The 24439-nt window shown below is 41.6% G+C and overlaps 1 protein-coding gene across 10 annotated transcripts in view; it reads right to left on the minus strand.

The window, feature by feature from the left end:
• Positions 1–24439, minus strand: part of ntng2b (netrin g2b) — a 72311-nt gene that overhangs the window by 18472 nt on the left and 29400 nt on the right. For 3 of the 10 annotated variants that reach the window (XM_025908967.1, XM_025908969.1, XM_025908968.1), the window contains exons 1-9: positions 10889–11970; positions 2038–2151; positions 1742–1864; positions 1331–1426; positions 1055–1168; positions 817–921; positions 522–629; positions 297–392; positions 97–198 (exon numbers count right to left, since the gene is read on the minus strand). In XM_025908967.1, coding sequence (XP_025764752.1) covers positions 97–198; positions 297–392; positions 522–629; positions 817–921; positions 1055–1168; positions 1331–1426; positions 1742–1864; positions 2038–2151; positions 10889–11117 — 1087 coding nt within the window. In that variant the 5' untranslated portion in view covers positions 11118–11970. The other 7 variants (XM_025908966.1, XM_025908964.1, XM_005456186.4 and 4 more) reach the window with 5 other exon arrangements.

The raw sequence follows: 24439 nt of genomic DNA on the forward strand, positions 1-24439 counted from the left end.
AAATACAAATACTGCTACTAGTACTAAAATTAAGCTAAAATGCTATATTAAATCTAAAAAAAAACTGCTACTACTAGATTTCAACAATACCTTTACCTTCAGTTTTTCTTTCCATATGCTCCTGCTGTCTGTGCTCAGACGAGGTTGTTGTTGTGTGACCGTGAGGCGCATGTACATGCCCCTCCAATGTGTGGGGGTCTGACACAACACAATCATCACAATCATTATTGTTAACAAGTTGTATTTCTTCTGCGTGCTGTGATTCACGTGACACTACAACATAAAAGATAAAATACCTGTTGTTTCGGGATGTATTACTTTATTCTCCTCGTGTCTCCATCCGTGCCCATGTGAGGTTGTTCTGTGGCCGTGAGTCTCGTGTGTGTGTTCTCCTGACACAATTTTCAGTCAGAACCAGAAAAAAATCTCATTGGGCAAACATTAATTTCTTCTGCTTTATTTATTAATAAAGCCCATGTTAAATCTATAAAGACTTTGTCTCCACTATGCTCTAAAAATACCTTTACTTTCACTCTCCTCCTCCTCCTTTCTTTCCTCCCCATGCTCAGATGAGGTTGTTGTTTTGTGGCTGTGAATCTCGTGTACGTGTTCCGCAAAATTGTGGGGAGCTGAAACACCACAATTGTCAGTGACATAACAAGCCAAAACTGAGACACATTTCCATGTCTGGCTTCTGTAGTAAATAAATCATGTTTTCATTCATCACCTGCATATTTCCTTACTCGCCTATGCCCTCTGCTATATAATTCTAGAGTGCATTTGTTTAGCATGAGCAGGAAGAGCGCATCTGTATACCTTTCCCTTCAACTTTTCTTTCTTCATGCCCGTCGCCATGCTCAGGTGAGGTTGTTGTTTTGTGGCCGTGAGTCTCATGTGTGTGCCCCTCAAACATGTGGGAAACTGTCACAAAACAGTCATGAATGCGTGCTTAAAAATAAAATAAAAATGCATCTCTGCGGTTTTGCGTCAGGACACTACCGGTTTACTACAGTTAGCTACAGAGTTGCCACTACAATGCTTATAGAACTGTCACCTTTCCGTTCTTCTCCTCGTTCTCGATGCACCACCTCGTGTGATTTTTCACCGTGCTCAGATGAGGCTGTCGTTTTGTGGCCGTGAGCGTCGTGTTCCTCAAATGCGTGGGAAACTGTCACACCACAGCTTTTACTCACAAAACATCCCTCAAAAGCCTCTATAACATGTTAGCATTTAACTGTAAAAGTTGCTTATGTTTATGATCTCACACCAAATCGGATTCTGAAACCAACACTATGAGATCATTTGGACCACTGTGCACAAAACGCAGTACCTTTGCTTTCTGCATGCTTCTCTTGCCCGTGCTGAGATTGGGTTGTGGATGCGTGTCCGTGAGTTTCATGTACGAGCTCCTCAGACTTGTGAGAGACTGAAACACCACATAGTTTTATCAACTTAATGGGAAGATGTGTAACGCATGGAGAAAACTACTACTGTTATACACATAACTACAGCTCTGGCTCTCATGTATGTGTCTCTAAGACTGGTGGTGGTCTGAAACGCCACAGCTGTGATTGAAATAATGAGGAGAATTTATGATAAATACTCTGTCGTTTCCAATGTATTAGGGGACCTAAGGATTGCCAAGTTTCATTTAAGTCTACAGCACATCTGCACAACAAGTAAAGTAAGGTACATAAATCTACATATGCTGTAGATTTTCATACTTTCCACCACTAGATACCTGTCTCTTTGGATTTTCTTTCTTCTTCCTCATCTTCCTCCTCCCTTCCTGCTCCGTGTTCAGACGAGGAAGTAGTTTTGTGGCCACGAATCTCATGTGAATGTTTTTCAGACTCGCGGGAGACTTAACATATCACAACCATGATTAACATAAGAAACAAAAATTTAAATACAGTTCTACTGTTTACAGTTTTTGTTTTTTGCTTTAAGTTACAAAGTGCAATCTACTTACCATGCACACCACTAACTACACTGAGCTACTAACTACAGTCGCTACACTTCATACACAAGGGATACCTTTTCTTTCAGTTTCTCCTCCTGGATGCTCCTCCATTTTCTCCCCGTGCTCAAACAAAGATTTAGCTTTGTGGCCATGTGTCTCATGCAGCTGTTCCTCTGACTTGTGGGTTTCTGACATAATCCAAAATATTCATTTGCAGAAAAAGCAACAATGCAAGATGTAGTTATTAATTTGATCTATTCCAAATTATCAAATCAACATACATAAAGAGTCACATCTTGATTCAGCCTGTTTCTCAGTTGCCTCTTAAAAGATGAAAGAACTAAAAGAAGAAATGAAGGCATCTGATTGCCCTCATTTAATTCAAGCTGATGAACTTAAAAGTAATCTTCAGGATTTGGTTGGTTGGGTTACCTGTTGGGTTACAGATTATATAAAAGGAAATATAGCTTTCTGGTCTGAAAAGTGAAGCCAACACAAGCATGGTTTCAAAACGTCAAGTTAACAACCACAAGAAAAATCTTCAAAACGGGACACAAATAAATGGAGTGACGTCTTCCTAGCTACGTCCATCTTTTGTACTGTCCCAGTGTAAAATCAGCCTGAGTTAGTTTTCATTTACTTTGCCAATGGGATTAAATCCACAGGACCCAATAAAAACACAGTCTTATCTTATCAGTCTGTGAAACCTAATCTATATTTCACTTTTGAAAAGTCCAACAAAGCTACCTAAATGTTCATTTTAATGACGTTCTTACCACACACTGTCTCATTAACCACAAGGCTTTGGTCTGGTTGACCTTCATCAGGTATATAGTTAATGTCCATACATTCTCACACACACACACACACACACACACACACACACACACACACACACGTTTCAATCATCCAGTCAGAACTTAAAGTGTGATTAGCACATTTCACATGTATGTGCCATTAATCAGAAACAAAGCACGAGACTGAAGCTAACCATAAATAACATCTATCCAACCTTTTTCTCGCCTGCACATTAGAAAATATCACCAAAATAGCCTCGTTAGAAACAACACGATGGCAAATATCTTTCACAAATTTACACAGTTTTTTCCCACATAATCAAATATATAAACTGATGAAGACGAAATACAAATATCAAGTAGTACAAATAACCTACCAACTTGTTCAAAAAGTGACTTCCTGAGTTTTAATTAACATGTTGCAGAAGTTTTCCGCCAATGCACCTGTCGTCTATGCTGGTGTGCAGGTATTTTTTAGCTGACTGAAAGAGTTTCATCATTACTTCAGTCTCTGTTAACACAATAATCGTCAGAAACCTACCAACAACACTTTTTACTGAATCAGCCTTCTATATTAAATCAAATGCAACCTAAATCTAAACATAATGTAACAAACATGTTCACTTAAATTCAGTTTTATTTATATAACTCAAAAGTACATTACAGTATTTGAATACTTTGAGTAAATTTAAGCAAGCGCTAGTTAATCTGTTTAATTGCATAATGCATTTGGGTTTAAATTGTGTTTCTTTTTAAGCCTAAACTCAAATAAATGTACTGGAGCCAACATTTTGGATAAGCTTAATGACAGTCTGTCAGCGAGGAGAGACATTTAGATATATTTCTGCTTCAGTTAAGAATCATGAACTGTCACATTTCTATCACAAAACTGAACACTCAAAGAAATCCAGTAATCTACTCCACTTAGTTAAAGAAATACCTGTCTTTTCACATATTCTCTCTCTTTCCTCCTCCTCTTCCTCCCTTTTCTGCCTATGCTCAGAGGAGGTTGTTGCTTTGTGTCTCATGAACAGACTTGTGGGAGACTGGCACGCCGCAAACACAGTTACCTCACAGGATGCCCATTCTTGTTAAGCTATTTTACAGGCACCTATCCTCAACAACCTGAACAATAAGAGCTTTATAATTCGGCTGATACTGCAGTGGGTAAAGATTTCTGATATCGTCTGCCTGCTTTCCCCTCTTCCTCCGAGACCTTGTTTTCCTCTTCTCTGCCTTTCTCTCTGTCAGATAGCGGATTGGCCCATCAGGGGCCTCAGCCCTGGGCTTGGGAAAAAGCTGTGAGAGTCAGAGAGGCTTGAGAAACTCCTTCATCACTACATTTTCACTCTGGGTGTGAAAGAAATGACATGCACTTCCTTTTATCTGAATGTCATGAAATGTTCTGACTGCTTTTGCACTCGTTCACTTTGTTCCCTCGCATAATGGAGGAGGATGATCCACCTCTGCTCTTGTTGTCTTTTTATCATATTAAACTAGAACTATGAATATTCATGAGACGCTATGGATATCGGAGCAAATTCTTCTTATGGGTGGATTTCCTTGTTTTTTAGATTTAACGTGCTCTCTGTTGCCACAGTCACACAAAACATCTCAAATCAATACCAGAGACACATTCCACTTTTGCTGCATTTATAATTGTCACTCGCTCGTGCTTTTCCTTTTTCGAGCTTTTTCCTTTGTATGTTCCGCTTTCCCAGAGGGCTTTATGCCATACCCAGAATCCTTTGCTTCAAGTTTTTAGGGCTAGAGAAGAGAGACGTAAAACTAGTTCAGTTTGTGGATCAAACCTCATCCGGCTTACACCTTTTCCGTTAACTGCACCACAGAGCAGCACAGTTCAATAAATGAAAAATAAATGAAAAAAAAAAAATCCACCACAGAGATGGTTAAAAATACAGATAGCCAGTAACATGACCACACCGTGCACGTCATTGAGGGACTAATGATTACTAGACCACTAGAGAATACAGTTCTCCTGCATGCCTCCATCTGTGTCCCCCCCCTTGAGGTGTTTTTCGTGCAAGCACTGTACGTCTCCAGTTGTTCTTGCCCAGAGAGAGGGGCATCCTGCAAGCGTCCCCCGCTCCCCTGCGGAGCATCCCCCTTCAGGCAATCTCCCGCCCACATCGCTCCTCCTCTTCATCCCTCCCTCTCCCAGGGCCTCCAGGGAGACGGGACGCCAGCAGCTGTTCTCAGAGCACCCGGCACCGTTTCACACAACTGGCACTGCGCCATCATTACATCTCATCATAGTAACCCCTGCCTACCTCTACTCATGTCCTACTCTGGCCCCACATCTGTCACAGCTGTGTGAGCGAGTGAGAGAGAGCGCACACACTGGCTGATGAACTCTCTTGTGGGAAAGCAGGATTCTGAATCACAGTTGTTTCAACCGGCTGATGTAGCACAGCGGTGAGCATAAACGCATTTAATCTCAGTAACCCGCGCTGCCTTGGGGGGGTAGGAGTGATCCGAACCATTCTTGGCATTAATCTCAATCAGCTCAGCTCCAACCATCTGACAGGAGACGCTGGCAGCCGGAGCCTTCGGTGTTCCCCCTTTGCTCCGCGCTGACTGAAAGAAGGGCGTGTGTAAGAGTCAGTTGGGCTTAGTAAACCGTGACAGTGATGGAGCTCTTCATTTGCTTCCTCACCGGCAGGTTGACACTCTGCCAAAACCAGCAGAAAATGACCCCAAACGACACGGGATCGTTTTCATCTCGGCACTTCGCACAACGCTTCCGGCAGTCTTTTTAAAGACAAATCTGCTGCAGTGAGTTCACATAAATTTGGGCTCAGTCTCGGTCTCCGATCCTCTGATGCTCTGGGGTTCTCTCTGTGACTTTAAATGATGCAAAGACGATGTCGGCCGAACTAATCCAACTTTCTGTTTCTTTCTGTAGCCTCTCACGCGCTCATTCACCCACATTAAGTGGATTTCACTGTCAGCACCTAAACTGAGCAAGGCTTCAGACATATGATATAATGGTGAGCCACATAAAAGTGATGGTAGCTTGTGTATAAAAGCATGTTAGGCCTGAAAATTGCCCATTTTAAAAGACTTCGACACCCTGTAAACCCCATCACGCTGGCTGTAAAACGATCTCATTCTAAATGAGATTACTCTCATTTCTGTGGGCCTCTATTCTACTGTGTATCTACTGCTGTCTATGTCTTACTGTGCCTTAGCTCTGAGCATTTATCCCCAGCTTTAACACAGCTCGTGTGATGGTGTGTCAGCAGATGGACATCGGGCTCCTCTGTGATCTTGTGTCGGTGGTGGCGATGATGTCGATCGACCACTGAGGCATGTGCAGAGTTCTTCAGGACTAGATGCGACAGATGCGAGTGTTCGGGGATTGTTTCTGAAGGCGTAAACTCCTCTGGTGTCAGGGGAACTCTGCGCTGCTCTGGCAGAGAGGATGGTGACGGAGGGTGAACCTTTGTTGTAATATGAAGTGTGTCAGATTCTCCCGTGGGTATCAGTAGAGGCTTAGGCGCAGCGCTGGTGGGTAACACATTGTGTGTTAGCGGGGCTGAGCTCTCTGTAACTCGGGTTTCTGCTGGTGGAGCTCTGCTGTCTGTTGCATCAGTTGCATGAGGACGGAGAATGTAAATGCAATGAGGAATGTGCAGGCTACGGCATTAGCATAAGAGATGCTGCCTCAGATTGTTTATCCAAAGAAAGCCTAGCGCTCCCCCCCTTTTTTTCCCTTCAAATGAGCACATATACGCGCACACACACTCACACACAAAAGTATGCGCACGTTCACACACAAACGGAAGTGAGAACCCGCAATGAAAGTGCGATTTCACACTGCTGAGACAGGCTAAACTCAAAAAGCTGTTCCACAAACCCTTTCGGTGCTGGAAATTGTGTCCTTTCTGGAAAACGCTGTGACTGCTCAAAGGTGTGACTATTGTTAATGCGGTTGTAAAATGAAATCACACAGTGTTTGTCAAAGTGTATTACGCCGTTTTCTTTGCACTTACATGGATGTGTCCATATGTGTTTGCACACACTCAGCTTTGTCGTCAGACGAAAACAATGACAAATAATGGCAACGCTTATCTCTCACCTTCAAAACAGCTACAAATCAGTTGCTGGATCACTATAAATGTAACACAGCTGCACAGAGGTGCACCAGACTGCCACATAATCTAATTATACGAAACTGCATGGAAACCGCGGAGATGTCCGGGCTGATCGTCATGCTATTTTCCACTTAAGTGAATCATCAATAAGCAGTTAATGAGAGAGAATAACTGAGTTGTAATACTAGCTGCGCGGTTCCTCTACACTTCAGTTTATTGCATCGTTAATATATTTATTTTGCAGTTGATTTATTTATAATAATTTAATTAAGACATATATTGTGTATGTTTCCATTGAGCCATCCATCCATCCATTCATTTTCTCCGCTTATCCAGTTCAGGTTCATGTGGGGGGGTGGGGATTGGAGCCTATCCCAGCTGCCACGGGACAAGAGGCGGATACACCCCTGGACAGGTCGCCAGTCTGTCTCTGGGCTTATTGTGTGTTTGTAGAATGTAATACATGTAAATACAGGAAATTATGTGGATTATTCCCCTGACAGATCCAGAACAGTCAGATACTTTAAACTTCCTGTATGATGAGCACAAGATCAAAGCTTCTTTGTAAGATGCTTGGTGAAAAGTACATCATTAAACTCATTCTACATTGGTGCAACAATGTAACAAATCTATTTCTGGAAGGACAGTAGGCTGTCCAGCTCCACAGAAGTTTGAAAGCAGAACCAGGAAAGGAATGGAGAAGAGGAATCTGGTAGGTTTTAAACTCGGGCTAGCAGTGGATTTCGAGTATGAGGGTTTTGCAAACTCTGAATCAGATGTAAAGGAAGGCATTTTAACCATCACACTCACATAGCTATCAATCCTAATATCACACTACTGCAATCGAAACTAAACTACATTAAGTGGGTCTCACACTATAGCGCCTACCTTCACTTGTATCGAAATAATGGGGGTTTAGAGAGCTGAAATGTGATTTTCCAACCCCAGAAACAGAGCTGTGGAATGTAATAGACTCTGTATATACAGAAAAAGGGTTAAAAATAAAAAAAGAAGTCTTTGTATCATTTCCAGCCATGCAACAGTGCCACCACTCTCACACATAATGCATTGGCAGTCTAAGCTGATTCATTTTTAAATCCCTTAATATGTGCCTGTCTGTCTGCGCAAATGGACTCACTAACTGTCCCATGACACACTCATCCATGCACACACCTCGCCTCAGCGCACGTGCTGAAGCGAGCATGTAGTGTCTGCTGGCGCGCACTGGCATTTTTATGCATTTGCATGTAATGAGATCATTTGTCACTTCAATTAATGTAGCCCGGGAGAAAAGTATAACAATAATTTTTAATGCCACCTGTCAGTCTTAGCATTCTCATCATTTATTACTGGAGTGTTAAACATTGATTTAGAGTCACACTAATGAATACATTGGGATTCATAGGCGGTTAACATTTTGTCAGAACACCTGACGGTGGCAGAGCGCATGGATGTTATTAATATGTCACATGATTTTCCAGACATGATCCAATCTCTCCGAGACCGAGGCCAAGTTCAATCTTTTCAAAAAAGTAATTCAGGAGAGTAATGCATCATCAGTGTGTGTGTGTGTGTGTGTGTGCGCGCACATGGTCATCTGCATGTGCGTTTTCAGCATGTGACTTGTTATGCTTGTATGGCTCTTTTTCAGCCCAGAGGATCTGGTTTTGGATAAACGATGAAGTCATGGGTCACGAGGGGTCATGCGTCTGGATAGGTAGATGTACGACAGGGTTTGGGGATTTTGGTTTCTCCGACCAGCCCTCCCCACTCACCAAACACCCATCTGTCTAGCTGACCAATAGGCAACGGGCTCAGTGGATCAGAGCCTCTTGCCAATGCATCGCTAATCCTTATCTGAGCATGCTCACTGACTTAACTGGGGCAGAGGCACGACAAAGGCTGCGACTACTATGACATCCTGTCCAAGCATAAGCTGCTGTGATGTTTTTTAAAAGGTACATCTGCTCGGGAAGCACAGAACACATTAAAAATACAACTTATCATTGTTTGATTTTACATCAAAATCAATGAATAACTAAGCCTGGATTTTCATTTTTATATTCCTGGAAATGGTAATAGTATTGAAAATATTGTTTATATAACCGCCTTTTTATGTGGATATAAAAAAATCAAACATTATAAGTGGGAAAAAGTTAAAGTATGTATTGTTACTTCTAACCTGGAGGTTTTAAAAAGGTTCTTAAGAAACACTTAAATAAGATAAATGAAATAACAGTTTGTGCTGTATTATTCAAGACTAGTGTTATGTGATCTAGATATTAAAGTCAGGACCTTCAGTTACATGATATGATAAAACCTGTGTGTGTGTGTGTGTGTGTGTGTGTGTGTGTGTGTGTGTGTGCATGTACAAACAGTAGTGGCGGACACTCTGTGAGAATGGAACCAAAGACCTGAGATCCCTGGGAGGTGAAGGAGGGGATGAAGATGATTTATGGGTTTTACTGAACTGCACCATATGCTCGCCATAAATCTAAACACACCTGCTCACAAACACATATTCACACGCACTTACACACACACACACACACACACACACCCACACACACACACACACACACACACAGAAAAAAAGGTTTGCTCACATCGGGGTCAGATTCAAGCCAAATACATTTCTTTAAAGCTGAGATTAAAAATAGGCAAGAATACAATTCTACAATAGGATGATCTTTCACGTTGGTGTACCAGAGCAATGTTGTATATTTTTTAATATTGCTGCATATTGTAGATTTATATCTGGTGTGTACAGATAGAAGTTAAGCAGAAACAACTTTTATGTATTAAACCTCGAGGCACTCCTCAGTTTTTGATATTAGGAACTTTTTCAGGATTGTTTTGCATGGTGGATCACAAGCTGATAGTATTTTGCATTCATAATTCCACCATTATTGACAAGATCTTCAACACCTCTGACTTCACTGCAGCCCCAAATCATGACACAGCCTCCACCGTGTATTACATCATGTTTTATGTTCTTGCAACAGGCTGCTACAAACAAAGTCCCTAAAACAACACACTGACAACACTGGTTCATTCCCTCAGTTCAGTGTTTTTTTTCAGTGTAGTAATTATTTTTAATTGTATTTATTATTGTGCTATCTACTGTACAATATAAAGTGCCTTGAGGCGACTTTTGTTGTGATTTGGCGCTATATAAATAAAATTGAATTGAATTGAATTGCAAAACAACTGTAGATTTTTTTTACATTTCTGCCATCGTTAATTCAGTATTTTGGGTTTTGTTTGATTAATGAAAGAAAAAGAATGAAGTCTCTGATAATAAAAAGAATAAAAGAAGCTGTAGGTTGAGGCCCCACTGGGAATGCATTGTATTGCTTAAATTTTAGCATTATGAGAAAATGTAAAAGTCTACGTGAGATATTCTGTAAAGTTTGTGTCCTTCAAACAGGACTTTAAAAGGCTCTCTGAGGGTTGTAGTCCTGTTTATGTAATGTTAAAGCTCCTGTCAGGCTCACCTAAATCAAAGCAAATGAGTGGGTTCTTTGAGTTCCTGTCGTCAGCCAAACAACAAAACTGCTGCGCTGTCCAAAACATGCTCTTAATGGATTTCCTTAAGACCAAAAAAAACCTATCACAGCTCCTCCCACTTTCTAAGTGCTTTTCTGGTACAACATGAGAGGTCTGCTGCTTACCAAAATAGCAGGATTTAATTTAGTATGAAAGCAAGCCGCGCTTTACAGGCCACTTTACCGTACGGTATATCGAGGCGGCTGACCGAAATGTTCACATCCATCCCGGACTGCTCAAAAATCATTCAATCTGAATGAATAAACTCTGAATGACCTTGATGACCTTGCTCTCAAGATAAGACAACCAGCTTCTAACATTACCATCAGAGACAGGCCGAGCATTAACACCACAGAGGCACGTTGCTCATCAGAACTGCTTTTGCATCATATTGAGGACATACAGAAAAAGTATAAACCATCTACTTTCAGTCTACCTATTCCTAATCTACTTTGTCGCACCTTCCTGAAGGCCTCCAAGTGGTTTGTGGGTAACAGCGGGGGACCGTTCAGCTTCAGAGATGGTTGTGGTTGTTTCCACGTCGCCCTCGGGCCCACCCTCACCTTCAGTTTCACCCTTAGCTTCAACTCCAGCTTTCACCTCTGTCCCGTCATCAGCTTTGGGAGTGGTAAACGTCCTAGATGAAGTTCCTGTTGTGGCTATTTGGCAACAACAAGTACAGATCTCCATTAATAAACAGAAGCTAAATGCGTGGGTAGGCTAAAACCCGTAATCATCCCATTAGCTAGAATCATTATTTTCTTTGATAAATAACACCGATTTTTTCTTTTCATTCTCTAAATAACCACACAGTTGTGTCTAACTGTCAGAGGAGACCATTTAAAAAAGAAGGCTTCTGCAGTGCAGTCCAATTGCTCAGTCTATCCATGCATCAGCCTTTACTGTTGGGCCATGTGGAGAAAAGCCCAGTGCTGTCAGGGTTGATGTTGCCACTTTGCCGATCGTTTCTGTCTAACAGCTCGGAGGCTGCGAGTCTCTCCACAGAGAGAATCCCTAATCAAATTCCCTTTTATTCCTGCCTCCCCACGCTCCTCACCCGGAATCACACTGCATTACAACACACTAACATATGCCCACATCCTTCTCTCCCTTTTCGTTCTCTCTCTCCCTCGCTCAGCTCCCTTTTCTGCTCCATCCACCCGCCGTTCTCTCACTCAGCCCTCTCTCATCGCCCTTTTCTTCAATCCATCAACAGAACTGTCTTTAGTCTAAATAAAAAAAACAGCAGAACTGTGGAAGAAATCCTCCTGTGCAGGTTAGTGTGATGTGTTGGGATGAAAGGACATGGGCGACAGAGAGGCCTATTAATAATGAAGCACGCGGGGCCCGAGCTGCAGCAAGTGAGGAGAGGAGATGCAGAGGGGGGGGGAGAGAGGAATGACTGAGTCGAGAGCCAGCTGAACATCACAAAGAGAGAGAGCAGGGTGGGGTTTAGGAGATCCAGATGGCGAGGTGTGGGGTTAAAAAATTGCAACAAAAAGGGGACGGGGACGAGACAGGGAGAGAAGCAGAGTGGAAGAGCACTTCTTCTGCTTCGCTTTGCATTATTACTTACTAGAACCAGAGGGGGAACCAGCAATTGTACCTGAAAGAGAATAAGAAAAGGGAAGAGGATATGAGATGAGAGCTTGTTTATTTATGCATTCAGTTTGCCTAAAGACTTGACTCTGCCTCATTCATCAGACTCAGGTGGCAGAGAGAGCTAAAGAGCTGCTCTGCAAAAATAAAGGCTTGTTTTGGACTACCTCTCAAAGTCCTGAAGTAATTACTGAACCTGCGCCGCCTCCTCCATTCTTCCTAATTTTATCTCGCTGCTCTCTCTCTAATCCCCACATTCACGGGCGCTCATCATATATGGATGCTTTAAGAGAGCGCTACCACTTTGCTACACCCGCATCAAAACTTTTGCCTCTCTTGCATATTTTTTTCCCGAGACTGTACTAACAGTTAGCCTAGCCCGAGCATGCATAATGCAATCTGTAGAGGCTCTTTCGTGAGCCGTGGCCGTTTTGTGTAGCATTTCGACGGAGCGAGCTGCAAACATTTGAATTTTTAAAATTCCACTAATGGGATTCAGGAGTTTAAAAAAAAAAAGGAAAAAATGGGCGATGGGCTCGGGAGTTGCGTCGGTACCATTAGAACTGGGTCGGAAATGTCAGGCAGATTTAAAACAAAAGGCTAACAATAGAGGCATTCTCTGCAGTGTGCTTGTGTGTGTGTGAGTGCACAAGTACAGGTGTGCAGTTGTGGGTTTCTGTGTGCGTCTCTCGTGCTCCTAAGTGTCTCAGTGTCTGTTTGGAAGGAGAAAAACTAGGGAGGGGCTGCCCTAGATTATTATTTTATCATATCTAGCTACTGTAGCTGGCTATACTCTGAGAGGATTTCCTCCCCACACACTCCCACGTCATGACACGGCTCTGATGTGCTCTCTGCACAGAGGTGACGACAACTCAGCCTCTTCACCCTTCAGCCTTTCCTTTCTTTTCCAGCCTGCTTTCATGCAGGACGCCAGAGTGATAGAAAACCTCTTTCATAAGTCGGCAACGATGGAGGCCACGGTTCAGATTGCTCAGTTTATATTCATTGTAAGACAAAATGTGTCATGATCCATCACTTCCGCAAAAAGTAGTCTTAGAGTTGTGCAGCTCTATTATAATAAAGAAGGCTGATAGGTGTTATTAAAAAGAGTCAGTGATGTTATTTCTTACACGTGTTGGGGGTTCCGTTGGGTGCCGGCAGGTAGGAACCTGCTTTCCAGGACTTGGCTTTGAAGCCCTTCTTGCAGCGCTGGCAGTCCTGGCCTGTGGTGTTGTGTTCACACTGGCACTGGAGGTTCCCGCCATCCTCATCTGGCAGGCACTGGGAGGCGTGGAGGTTACACTTACACCTTAAACAGAAATAGAACGGACACCCGTAAGACAAAATGTTCATGCGATGTGTGAGAGCTGACTGTGTACAAAGCTGCGGGAATAAGCTGTAATCACACCCAGGTTACAGTCGCAGTGTTAATCATACTCTGTATTAAAGGAACATTTTTAATGTTCACCAAAGTGCAGCTGTAGACCGCTGAGTTCCCTGTGCACAGACACGCCGCACACTTCATGTTCTTGTGTTTAATTGTTTAGCGAATACTCTAAATTACAGCATGCGTGTCACAAAGAGTCAACTAAGCGTGGCCTCGCTGGCGCACTTGTACCAAGCAAACGAGACGAACAGAATCATAGTTAAAAAATCGCGATGCCCTTGAGACTTGTCACTGTGATAGGTTTATTACGTTAACTCTGTTTTTGCTCTCAAATGTATTCAGTGCTTTCTCAGAGGGTACTGGCAGAACTTCAGCGCCCATTTCTATTTTGATGTTTGCTGGTAAAGTTTGTACAGTTGCCAGTCCATCTGATTCTGTTTTTTTGTATTTTACTGGCAGCTGTACTCACACTGACTGTCTAAAGTGACAGCAATGAATTAAACTGCTTAAAAAAACCTTGCCGAGTAACAAAAGTCCCAACTGAGTCAAAAACACTTAATTCACCAGTTTGTCAGATGATAGAAAATAAATCAGCAGCTATTTTGATAATCTACTCATCACATTATTTCAAATTTTTTGGGTGCAAGAAATCATGTGTGAGATTTTTCTTTTAATCACATGATATTAAACTAAATATATTTGGCTTGTGGGGGAACTTAAAAAGGTTGATCTGTACTCCTGGAAATTTTATTAGCCTTTTGTCACACTTATTGTACAATATTTATTAATACTACCACTTTACAGGACATCTCAGGATTAATATGATGGTAATAGCCAGTAGTATAATAGTATATGAAATAGAGAAGTAACTGACTGATATGATGGGGGTTTTTTTGTTTTTGTTTTTACATTTTTTTCAGATTTAAACATATAAATGAACAGTGATCGTAGTAGTATTTTTAATATGTTGGTAACAATGGGATAATCTGCCAGCACATCAGTGTAATAGCTGGATAAAATTAACAAATCCCTTTTTAAAATTTTGTGATTACTCTCAGTATAAAAGTATCAAACGTCTCAATCACACTAACAGGATAAGCACTAAAACAGACAGAAGAAAATAATATGAAAATGATAACAAAACAAAATAGTAGTGACTGGGTAAAGGTCCTTTACCATAATAGTAACATGAAATCAAATAGAAGCTGGTAGCGTTTAGCAGCCCTCAGTCATCAGAACTTTTACAGAACTTTACAAGTAGCAAACACACAAATCACAACAACAAACATAACATTTTTTACTGTATTGTCTTGAAACAAGGGAGCCCTTTACGGAACATAATGCCTGAAGGTATTTCAGTATTAATTACCAATGATTTCTATAGTGTTAGAGCACACCTAGATAAAATACAGATCACCTCAGTTTGCTCTGTTAAGGACCCCCATACACCACACCTGATACCTGCACAAAACCACTGCCAGGCAATTTAAAAAACGAACAAACAAACAAAGAAAAAAAAAAGCAGTGGGACTGTACTGCTATTTAAATGAATTCCAGTACAGAGTGATGCATCACTGATAGTAATCTGATATGCATCAGTAGTCTGTAGCCAGTAGTCTGACATGGATCACTGGTGCATATCAAACTACTGGTGAGACCTAGGGTAGACTGAATGTTAGAATAGCATCTATGTGGATTTATTGTATTGTTACTAATATTTTCATTGGGATTTTGAACATTATTTACAATTTTAATGTTATTTAGAAGTTATTTGGAGTGTGTGGATCTTCACTTCATGACATCATTCATATTAGGCCCTCTGTATTAGACTGTTAGTAGCCAATGACGTTTGTAAAATTAACATATAGTACCCCCTTTTAATTTAAATAATGCACTCATGAAAGTGTTTAATCAAAAGTATGTTACCATATTTTTAATATCCTTAGAAACATATTGTAAAGATATTACTATGCTACTATCATTACACAAATTATTACTGCAAATATTAATATATAACTATAGTAACAGTGGAATCAGCTGATTAGTTTAATCATAAAATTAATTAAAATCAAAAACAATGACTGAATTCAGTTTACTTATTTGCAACAACATTTGTTTACAATACTAGAAAGAAAAACCCAACGATAAGACAACTCCCTATGAGCAAGCACTTTGTGACAGTGGGAAGGAAAAACTCCCTTTAACAGGAAGAAACCTCAGACTCAGGGAAGAGCAGCCATCTGATACAGCCGAAGTCAAACTGGGAGCTGGTTCCATAAAACACAGCTAAAGGCTCTACGAACCACAAGCAAGCCCGCAGTCCGAGAGTGGCGTACTCTATTCGAGTGATATGGTACTATGAGATTTGCATAGTGTAATTTTATCAGCTTATTTATTTGTGAGTCAAAGTATATGTTAATGTTGTTTTTCCCCTCTTAAAACCCCTCCCCACCAAAGTCTGGACTTTAAAGAAAAAATAAATCAGAGTACACTGAAGGTGCCACAACTGTTGATAATCTATTTATCCACTTGCTTTCTGAGACCGTCATTTCTGAGCAAATTATTGTTTGCAATTAGTGCCGGTGAAATTCAAGCATCTGAACGTAGGTGCGTCTGTGGTTGTGTGTGTGTGTGCACCTCTGGGCAATTGACCTCAGCAGAGGACAGGGCCCAGGTGGGCTGATCCAGAGGCTGAAGTTCTGCCAAAAAAAGGAAATGAGGATCTTAAGGACACTCGGCAGCTACGACTTTAAATTACAGCCTTTTCCAGATGAGCGACTGGACTCCAATCTAGTTTGTTCCACTGGAGTGAACACCTATCCGTCTGCATCAAATATTCAAAGAATGGCCTCTGTATTCTGACGAGATGACTACTTCAATCTTCCTTTCGCATCCAATTTTTTTTTTTTTTTTTGGGGTGGGTGGGTAACTTTCAAAATATGACAGGGACAGAATTATGATGACTAAAACTTAAAACGGAAAGAAATCGAGACAGTTGATCTGCACCATGAGTCTCACACAGAGTCGCGCAGATTACCTCAGTTTCTCTCCGATCACTGGAGGAGCTGACAGGATGTGCCACAGAGAATCCATCCACCAACAAGGCCTTGTTTACTGCCTGCTTCCTGAAGGACACGAGCTGTCCACTTAGCAAAGACGGAAATTGAACATCTCTTTTTCATGGAGAGAACGGTGTGTGCGCGAGAGCGAACGTGTTTCAAATCAGACGAGTGTGTGCGTGCGCGTTTGTGTGTGTGTGTTTCTGCTTCGTGTGATGCATTTGTCTGCGAGCGTCGATGACAGACAACAGATCAGAGAAGCTGAGGCGCGGTGACTAATGCCGCCGCTGAGTGACTGACAGCGCCGAACATATCACTACTTCTCATCTCCTGTATCTTCAGTGATAAATCTCATCTGTCTCATCTTGAAAATGTAAGCGGGGCTGAGTCCAAAACCTAGAAGCTGGAGATTAAACACAATGCTGAGGAAGAGCGAGCGGTTTCTAGGTATGCTGCTGTGCAGTTTCAGGCTCACGGGCCTCATACCATCAGAAATGGCCTTCTTTCTGTCACTTAGCTGGACAGCACAAATCCTAAAACCTGTGTGTGTGTTTGTGTGGGTCTGTGTTTCGAGTTGTGAAATATCACTTGCTTTCTCATCTTAACAAATTTCTGTTAATTAACTCGCAGTCAGGAAGCCTCAGAGTCTCGCAGGCTGAAACTTTTTCTCAGACGCTTCATCTCCTTGACCTGCTTTCCTGACTCCTTCCACACAGGACAACCCAGGAAGACTCGGAGTACATCTAGCCTTGCACTCTTTCCGCATGAATGATGTTGACACTCTTGACTTTTCAAGTGCAGTGTTCCTGTAGCTCTCTCTGTCTCTCTTTCGGATGACAGCTTGCACTGGGATTTTTCCCGATCCCTGTCTCCAGTCCCCCCGCACACAAATAATACATGGGCACAATCATATGTTAATGTGCAAGATGTCTGCCTTCGCTGCAAAGTCATCAAAGTGGGAGAATCAGCTCTGAGCTGAAGGAAGTTAAGATGGGACAGCTGGATCCATCACAACAGTCTATTTGCTTGGAGTGGGAGAGAGAGGGGAGATGAAATTAGAGAAGGTGAGCGGAGGAGGAGAGTGGGAAGGGCAAGAGAAAGCAGGGGGATAAGAGTGTCTAGGAACAGGGGAAAAATAAAGAATGCAAATGAATTCCGGTCTATACAAGAAATCATACATTTAATTAGCTTCCATGATTTCAGGTCTAAGGATATTTTGCCTTAAAGGTGGTCTCGGTTTCTTTGATGCCTATGTGATCCCTTGCATGTTTGTTTTTTTCTCACACACATGCATGGACACGAGTGACATAATGCATATTTCTGCCAATAATTTTACACAACTCTGCTGACCTACATGAGGCGATAATGCACCAGTTTAGGCAGCAGTGTGCCAGCTAAAGCAGAAAGTAGACGACTGCTTACTAATGAACATGAACAAACACAGACTTTTTTTTAGACTTCTCTTGTTGTTGGTGAGAAACACAGGATATAAACAAAATTGGAGTTATGTTAAGTGAAGTTCACTGACCGATGCAGGATGTTAACACACCGTGAGCAGAAAATGTATTGCCCAACAAACCATGGGCTGTGTGACACTGTTTTAGTTAAGAAAATGCTTGATGAACTAGCTGTGACTTCTTCTGCACCACCTGAAATGCATGATGCACTAGCTTTCCAAATTAGCGTGCTTTGATTCCTGCAAATTGGTGCTTTACAGTTTGAATTGTTAGTGACAAACTCATCCAATTTATATACAGTAAGCTATACAGTATAAAATAATTACAGCAGAGTTTAAACTTTTGATTCATATGTGTCCACTTATTTGTCCAGACTATCCCTTTTATAAATATATCTCCAAAGTTCCAAATAACCCAACCTAACTACATCCTGGTCATGAAAACAGGAAATGAAAAGCTATTTAGTTGGATTTAAACTTATTTTGTAGAATTGGGGTTATTAAATATCAGCTAATGTGATATCATGGGAGCTATCTACATACACTCCTTTAACCTACACTAGCATGAGGCAATACCTGGACCCTACAGAGGTTGCACATGTTGTCCAACACCTCCGGGATGGCATGTGTGCCATTGCCAGCGGTGTCTCCCAGCATAGAGAATGGAGGAGATTTCAAGAGACACTTTCTCTAGGAGAGCTGGACAGGACCGTAGAAGGTCATTAACCCATCAGCAAGACCACTATCTGCGCTTTTGTGTAAGGATAAACAGAATGAGCACTGCCAGAGCTACAAAATGACCAGCAGGGAATGTCTCTGACCAAACAATCAAAGGCAGACGTCATGATGTTGCCTGAGGGATGTCCTCAGCACCGTGGAGCTGGGTGGAATACGAGTATTGGCAGGGTCTGGAGAAGACCAACAGTCTTCTCATTAGGACCATGCCCTGACATTGTCAGACATGCGTACGAGCACGAGGGGGCTGTACAAACTATAACATTTCGGTAAAATGGACTAGCCTGCCGCCTCAGTGGGTTGCTAATTTTCATTTCCATCAAACGACGTGGCATCCTTTGGTTCCTAACACATTACCCAGTCCATATCGGTGTCGATATCCAACGTGTTTCTTTTCCCATTGAGATCTGATTTGCCTTTAATTTTTTTGAGCAGGGTATTTTCAGGTTCAGGCATATCGTAGATTGGTGGTTATTATAGGCCATATAATTATTATATCTCTCTATGTGCATCTGTGTCCAGCCCTGTCTGACTTTGTCTTTGTCCATTCTCCCTGCAGCGTGTCTGTCTGAAGTCATGTCGGCCAACTGTATTTAATGATATGAAGACTGCCTGTTTTAGACAGCAGAGACGCAGCAATTAGGGGAATAAATAAGACGAAAGATAAACAAACATCAAGGGGGAGTCATGTGGTGGCAGAGCCTGAGAAAGCAGCTGGAAGCAGCAGTTAATGGGGCTTTATCTGTCTCTTTACTGTAGTTGAAGCATATTCCTCTATTCCTCTCTAGGGACACCGCTATCACTCCCTCTCTCCTATTTTCTGTTTTGCACTCTCCTCCCACTGTATGTGTTGCTACCCCCCACCCCCCCAAAACAAAAAAAATTCCATCTCCTCCACTCTTTCCTTTGGCTCTTGATCTCTGTTTTCCCATTTTATCCTCCATCTCTTTCCCCTTCTGTCAGTTTACGTATGTTCCCCTTTTAGCCAGCTGCATCAGTGTTCACCGAAGAGTGCATTGACTAAATTGGGTTGCGGACATGTGTTTGAGAGGAGTGGGTTGAGGAGAAAATAGAGGGGATTTAGACCATGTGGGGGGCTGAGCAGTCAGTACAGCAGGGAGTAGGGCAGTTGTGTCAAAGCCCTGACAGTCTGCCTGCCTCTCTGACTACAGTGGTGAGAGTTGGAGGAGGAGTAGAGGGAGGGTCTGCATTGACGTGCTCTAACCTGTGATGACAGACCGCATTGATGCGGCTCTGACCCAGCAGGAGGACTCCCTCCTCCTCCACTCTGTGTTCGATCAACCGTCACTGAGAAGGCCCACTCGACACTCGCAACTATTCCCTCTCTGGAAACCGGAAAACTCACAACTGGCTAAACAACCTGCTGTAGTGATAGTAGAGAGTGAAGCTAATAGGCATTGTGTGTCAGGGCCTGTTTGCCAGAGACAGAAAGCCTTAACATCCAGAGAGACCTGAATCATATTAGTATAATGACAAAACTGACTGCTTTATGAATCTGTTTATTTATATACCACACTGGAATGAGGTAGATGGATATATGTATTAACTATTATAATAAATTACATTTGTATTATGATTGTGGTTCTAGCTAAATTGTAGAAGGAAAAGCATATTTCAGGAACCTCAAACAAGTGTTTTACGTGCTGTGCCCATAAAACAGTGTAATTATACTACGTGGTACACTTATGCTACTGTTCAAACTGTGTTTGTATTGCAGTGTTGGATATTTTGGCATCCAACAAATGAAACACATTTTCAGTGAACTGATAGATTTAGTTTGCAGCTCGCCAGATTTCCTCATTATGTTGATTAAAAAGTGTAATCCTGATATTACATAAACACAGTTTCTGTGACAGGGCTGATAAAAGCGGCAGAGAAGTTCACTATAATCATAACGAATGCAATAGTCCAGCAGTTTGTGTACAATACCAGATTTTTACAGATTCGATTCAGTTTCTGTGGTTTTGAGCTCGTAGTTTGGTCCAGAAACTTTTTTGTAATTTAGATTTTGTCAATTGTGTCTAAATTTTTGACCTTCTCTGTGCAGAATGATGCATATTTGATGGGTTTGAGTCTACAAATTGTTTTTCCTGTGCCCCTTGAATCAGAGTTCAAAACATGTTCTGAATATATATTTTTTTGTTAGATCACAAATAGTTTGGAGGACCGATTGGATTGAATATAAAAACGGAAGAGTGAAGGGCATCTTCAGCAACTTAAAAAAACAAAACAAACAAAGAATGAAATCGTTGAAATATTATTTTTTTTAGGGAGAGTTAATAGATGTACCTTCAAAATTTAACTGACTAATTAAACGTTTTATGCCAAAACCTTATCAAATGTAAATTTGGGGCACAGCACAGATTTTTCATAGTTCTCTAAAACAGTTCTGATCATGATCACATCCATAAAAACGTGCTTTTTCTAATCTGTTTGCATTCACATGGGCAGATACGGGCAGACCTGTTCTTTTTAATCAGCACACACTGTTTGCAACCTGATCAATACTAGTAGATTAGACTTTTTTTCAAAAACAGCTAACTGTAAAAAAATGATATCAGCGTATTTTATGTGAATATATTTTTACATTTTTACATCTTCATGGCTTTCTTGTGCTAGGTGTGCTTTATATCATTTATTTATTTATTAAGTATTATCACTTGTTTTCTGTTACAGTTTGTTTCCTTTAAGTTACTCAGTGGTTCAGGTATTCACTTCCTGTTATATTTTCAAGACTTCTGTCCCTTGTATCTTGTCTCTACTGTTACTTCCTGTTGGTTGTTTTCTTGATTGTATTCAGCTGTGTTTAGCTCTAAATACCAATGACTTTGTGGAAAAACTTATTTGCGTACACGTCGTATACATCCTTCCCCCGGCTAGACGATGACAGCCTGCAGGAAAGTCCTACGGCACAGTGCATCCCAAGCATACGAGGAAGCAACCGAGCATGGAGTGGGAGTTCCATGAAGCGTAGATCATTGATCAACAGCACGCCTTATTGGCTTCTGCTGAAGTCTTTATCACCACGTCCCCTCCCACTTCCTCCCCTGCCTCGGCTTGTAAATTCAGAGCAGCTAATTGGACATGACTGCGTTTATGTTCCAGCTTCATAAATTTCTTTCTCTGAAGGGAGAGGATCGATTTTCCTCGAGTGCAACCTTCCGTAGCAGCACGATCTTCTTCAAACGTTCCCTCTCCTCTCTACCACACCTCATCTTTTTTTTCCCTCCCTCTCAGCTATCCATCCACTCACGTGTACTCCCACTCTCGCTCCAGACTAAACAGGTAATCTATAACTGACCACCCCTGCTATTGGATGGTGAGCAGGAATTACAGTTTGCCTCTTTTCACAACCACAGCAGTTCTTTCACATGTTTTCTCTCAGTCCCTCCCACTCTTTCACATTAATAGCAGAGCTGATGACATCTTTTTAAACAAATTATTCCTCCCAAGCACTTTATCGGTCATTATCTAATGTAAACTGTTGACAGCAAAAAAATCACAGATGCTTAGATATATTTTCGGAATCAATCCTTCCTTCCCTGCCTTCCATTTTTTCAGTTTGAACTTTTTGTTTTGTTCTTGTATTTTTTTCGTAGAAACGTTTTTAAAAAGAACATCTACTCGAACAAGGGGAAGGCCTCGGGAACTATGTGTTCATGGGCTACCATTCTTTGTAACACACACACACACACACACACACACACACACATGCACCACTTGCTAAATATGTTCACTGTTGAGAGGTCACTGCATGTTTTTGGCCCTGGGAAAAAAGTGAAGTGAACAGTCCGGCAAAAAGACACTTTAAATTATTCAAAGGAATAACCTTGATTGTCTTTGCAATCCACACCCTGTGTGAATTTGTACACTGTGTGTTTGTGTGTGTTTCTACAATGGAGTGTTTTGGGACGTGTGACCTCCCTGGTGCGTTTGTGGGGTGATTCATTATTTTAGCACAGTTTGCTCTAAGTTTAAAAAAACAAGTGATCATGCACTAGACAGTGGGATAGTTAGACAGGGAGAGATTGCTTGGGAATAGGCCTGCATGTAAATTATTAACACAGCATACAGTAAATGGCTATTGCATGCATCCCTAGCTGGTGCTCGGACCTGAGAGCAGCCCTGCAGTTGGCCAGGTTGGGTCATGTAAAGAACAGAAGTCTAACTCCAGCTCCACTTTGGTGTACCTGCTCTCTGAAGTATGTACTATATGCACAGCATCAAACATCTAAATAATGGAGCCTTAGCACATCCTGTTCTCCAGTCGGGACCTCAGAGGACTTTTCTCCTGAGCACAGCAGAGGCTGCCAGGAGTGACAGAGCTACACATTGGAACAATTCAGGTGTGAGTTTCATGCCAGCCGTGCAAAGTTTACCATTTTAGCTGGCCTTTCACTCTGCAGAGGTAATTAATATGCTGTTTTTTATTTCCTTTGATACTTTATGTGGTCACAATTTGTAAATTACTTTCTTACTCAGTTAAACACTGAATATATAACTTTCTTTAAGAGCTGGTTCCAGGAGGAGATCTGGTTTCTTAAAATTTGTGGTCTGTAAGAAAATCATTTACGCTGCCAATGTTAGGTTCCCCTCTTTAACATGCAGTTTGCTTTAATGGGCATGTAAGCAATACTGATTATACTGTACATCTATAAACTGTGCAGGCTCTTAGTTGTTACCCTGGCAACCCCTTGTTGCCTGTATGCAATCGTTTCGAGCTTTTGATTTTGCATATTAGGAGAAAAAAAAAGTGTTAGTAAAGCTACTAATATAGCAGACTATAGACTACATCCATAGCTCCAAAACAGGAGCAGGGTCCCCATGGAGCTTCTATAAGTGGGATGTAGATATCCAGGGGAAGGATATGGAGTAAAGAGCAAGTGAGGAAACAAATTAAAGTTGCTGATGCTGGTGTGCTGGTTTTTCCTTCGTATTTTTTTTTTTTCAAAATTTCATTTAAATTAAACTTTGGCCCCCTTTTTGTTAATGAATGAAGAAAATTGTGTGGTGAAGGGAAAAGAAGATAAAAATAATTGTTTTTGGTTTTCCTTACTACATTCATAATAATTTCTGGCAGTTTTGACACCTTCATGTTTTGCCTGCCTCTGCCCTAAATACATCAGTCATTCACCAGGCATCAAATACTGCCGCTTTGTCAAATCTGTCAGTGTCTTGCAGATGTTTTCATAGGCACTGGTATCATGACACACCTTGAAACCTTACAATGGCAACACCGAGATAAATCTATCTTCTAACACATCCGCTTGACATCAGATTTAAATGCACTGGTATACGTGAGCTTCTTTTCAGTCACGTAAGGTTAATGTTGTGGACAGAAATGTCTTAACTCAACAATCTTTTCCTAAACCTTACAAAGCACCTGAACAAGAGAAAGCAAAAGCAGAATCAGAAGTGAACCAAAGTTTTAAAATGCAAAGCTCCTAACAGGAACTGCAGTGTCCTGGCTGATGAAGTTGTCACTCCACTGCCAGCCCTTAAACTGCTTAATTGAATTCAGTTCAGTTCAATTTCTACAACACCAAATCACAAGAGTGGTCGCCTTAAGGCCTTTTATATAATAATAGAGAGGAAACCTCAACAATCAACAAGCAAGGACTTGGCGACAGCGGAAAGGAAAAAACCCCTTTTAACAGAAAGAAACCTCAGAAATGACCAGGCTCAGAGAGAGGCAGACACCCGCCGTGACCAGTTGGGCCAGTGTGTGACGGCACTGATGAAAAAGAAAACCTTG

The sequence above is a fragment of the Oreochromis niloticus genome, linkage group LG7, assembly GCF_001858045.2.
Source record: "Oreochromis niloticus isolate F11D_XX linkage group LG7, O_niloticus_UMD_NMBU, whole genome shotgun sequence".
Taxonomy (NCBI): domain Eukaryota; kingdom Metazoa; phylum Chordata; class Actinopteri; order Cichliformes; family Cichlidae; genus Oreochromis; species Oreochromis niloticus.